The sequence below is a fragment of the Acanthamoeba castellanii genome (assembly GCF_000313135.1).
Source record: "Acanthamoeba castellanii str. Neff unplaced genomic scaffold scf7180000084740, whole genome shotgun sequence".
Lineage (NCBI taxonomy): Eukaryota > Discosea > Longamoebia > Acanthamoebidae > Acanthamoeba > Acanthamoeba castellanii.
Window position 1 is genome coordinate 264,081 of NW_004457372.1, and position 1,836 is coordinate 265,916.

The window sequence follows — 1,836 nt, forward strand, 5'->3', positions numbered from 1 at the left end:
AACTGAGAAGGAATTGTGAGATGTTCAAAACAAGAGGATAGGACAGGGAGGATACTGTCTCTTGATGAAGCTGTATGCTTTGTTGAAGTAGGTGATGGTCCTTGAGCACCAATAAATGGTGCATCTTGTGTAGAGGATTTGGCTGCTTGGCTTGAATGTGATGAGACGATTGATGTGCTTGTTGAAGTGCCAACAAATGAGCTCCTTGGAGCTGTTGTTGATGGTGAAGGCAAGGGCCTTGGTGTTTGGACCATCACCAAACAGAATGAGCCCTTCAGAGCTGCCAAGCATGTGTGTTGTGCATGCCAGAATCATCTCAGTGTTGAGACCATGCACCTCCTGTGTATGAAATACACAAAGGAGGAGCATCAGGCACACAAGTAAAGAGTAAAGAAAGGAAGGTACCATGAGGAGGCTGGCAGCCTCAGTGACCGCCTCACCTCCTTCTGTCTCTTCTTCCTCTTCTTCCACATGCATCTCATATTTGGTGCTGTGCTGGTCTTGTGCACTACATGAAAACAAATTGAGAAACAATAAAAGAAGCTTTACATACAACACACATACCTCAAGGCAAGCGTCATCAATGTAGAGCTTGCCTCGTACTTGTCACAAGCAATCTTCCTTTGCATCTCCTCCTTCATCTGCTTCTGCTTGTATCTAAGCAGATGAAGGAAGGGGTGGAAAGGAAGTGAGTAGGCGCAAAAACATAACAGGAAGCAGGAGGCACAATTACCTCCTGTGATAGTACATCAAAAAGATTTGAAAAAGGAGCACATGCTCCTTGTCCAGGTCAAAAGCAAAGTTGATCTGGTGCGTGAAGAGCTGGAGGTAGAAGTTGTTGATTGTGCTGTCTGGGTTGTTTGTGTAGGCTTCATCCTTGAAGCCCTTGTGCATGTTGTTAAATGACCACATGCAGATTATGGCAACATAGTACTGTTCTACATGATTGCCAAAGAAGAGATGTTGATCATTGACATCAACAATGTCTTGTTGGTCTACATGAAGATTCAGAGGGTACACCTGCAGCCACATCAGTAGATTAGCAACACAATCACACAATCACACAATGACACAATCACACATACCATCTTGAGGCCACGCCATTGCACTACATCCTTGCATATCTGTTTCCACTTGTTTTTATCTGCATAATGATGCAGCTTCCTCTCACATTCAGCCCTTGAGGGTGTTAGAAATCTGAAATGAAGTAAATGTGAAAGTGATTGATGTACGCCAATGGGTGTGGCTTGCGTTTCTTTCACAATCACCTCTTGTGCTCCTTGGGGCAATGATACTTGGCAATGCTGCCATACCTGCATGGGTTGCATGATTAGCCCATTGGGGGGACAGCGATGGGGAGGAAATGTACTCCATTTTCAGGCATTTCAGCTTGGCCACTGGAGAAAGGTGAGATTAGTGCAATGGAAAGCTACTCATCAAATCATGCACTCTATCATCTACAGCACAAATCAAGGCACAGAGGCCCACTCTGTTTTATTAAATCAAAGGGCAAAGCTCTCCCTGCCTCTTGAAGAGCCCCTACATGCATGGCGTCACTGAGGGGTGGGAAGGAAAAGAAGATCAGGCTGTCTCAGGCCGCTTTCCATGGCCACTTCTTGTTGACAAATGCGGCATTCCTCAAATGCCTCAGTCAGAGCAGTCATTTCATGCAGTTGAAAGTAAATATTCCAAACAGCATCCAGGTTCTCCTTCCCATCCACAGCAAAGTAGCAGCTACCCCAGACCAGAAGCCCCATCAATCACCACCATCAACATGAAGAGAACCAGTAGCACACCAATCCACACCTCCAAATATGGTACACTCACAGCTCTTCA

General features: G+C 45.5%; 2 protein-coding genes across 2 annotated transcripts in view; both read right to left on the bottom strand.

The window, feature by feature from the left end:
• The window catches only part of ACA1_392160 (carrier superfamily protein), a gene marked incomplete at both ends in the record, with an annotated part of 1,230 nt that extends 336 nt beyond the window's left edge, over positions 1-894 (bottom strand). Inside the window, 4 exons of the mRNA XM_004336769.1 lie at positions 56-339; positions 406-508; positions 565-647; positions 775-894. Of these exons, the coding sequence (XP_004336817.1) occupies positions 56-339; positions 406-508; positions 565-647; positions 775-894 (590 nt within the window). The remainder of the gene's footprint in view (positions 1-55; positions 340-405; positions 509-564; positions 648-774) is intronic.
• An 840-nt stretch (positions 895-1,734) lies between these two features.
• ACA1_392270 (carrier superfamily protein) overlaps positions 1,735-1,836 on the bottom strand; it is a gene marked incomplete at both ends in the record, with an annotated part of 1,339 nt that continues 1,237 nt past the window's right edge. Inside the window, one exon of the mRNA XM_004336770.1 lies at positions 1,735-1,806. Within this exon, the coding sequence (XP_004336818.1) occupies positions 1,735-1,806 (72 nt within the window). The remainder of the gene's footprint in view (positions 1,807-1,836) is intronic.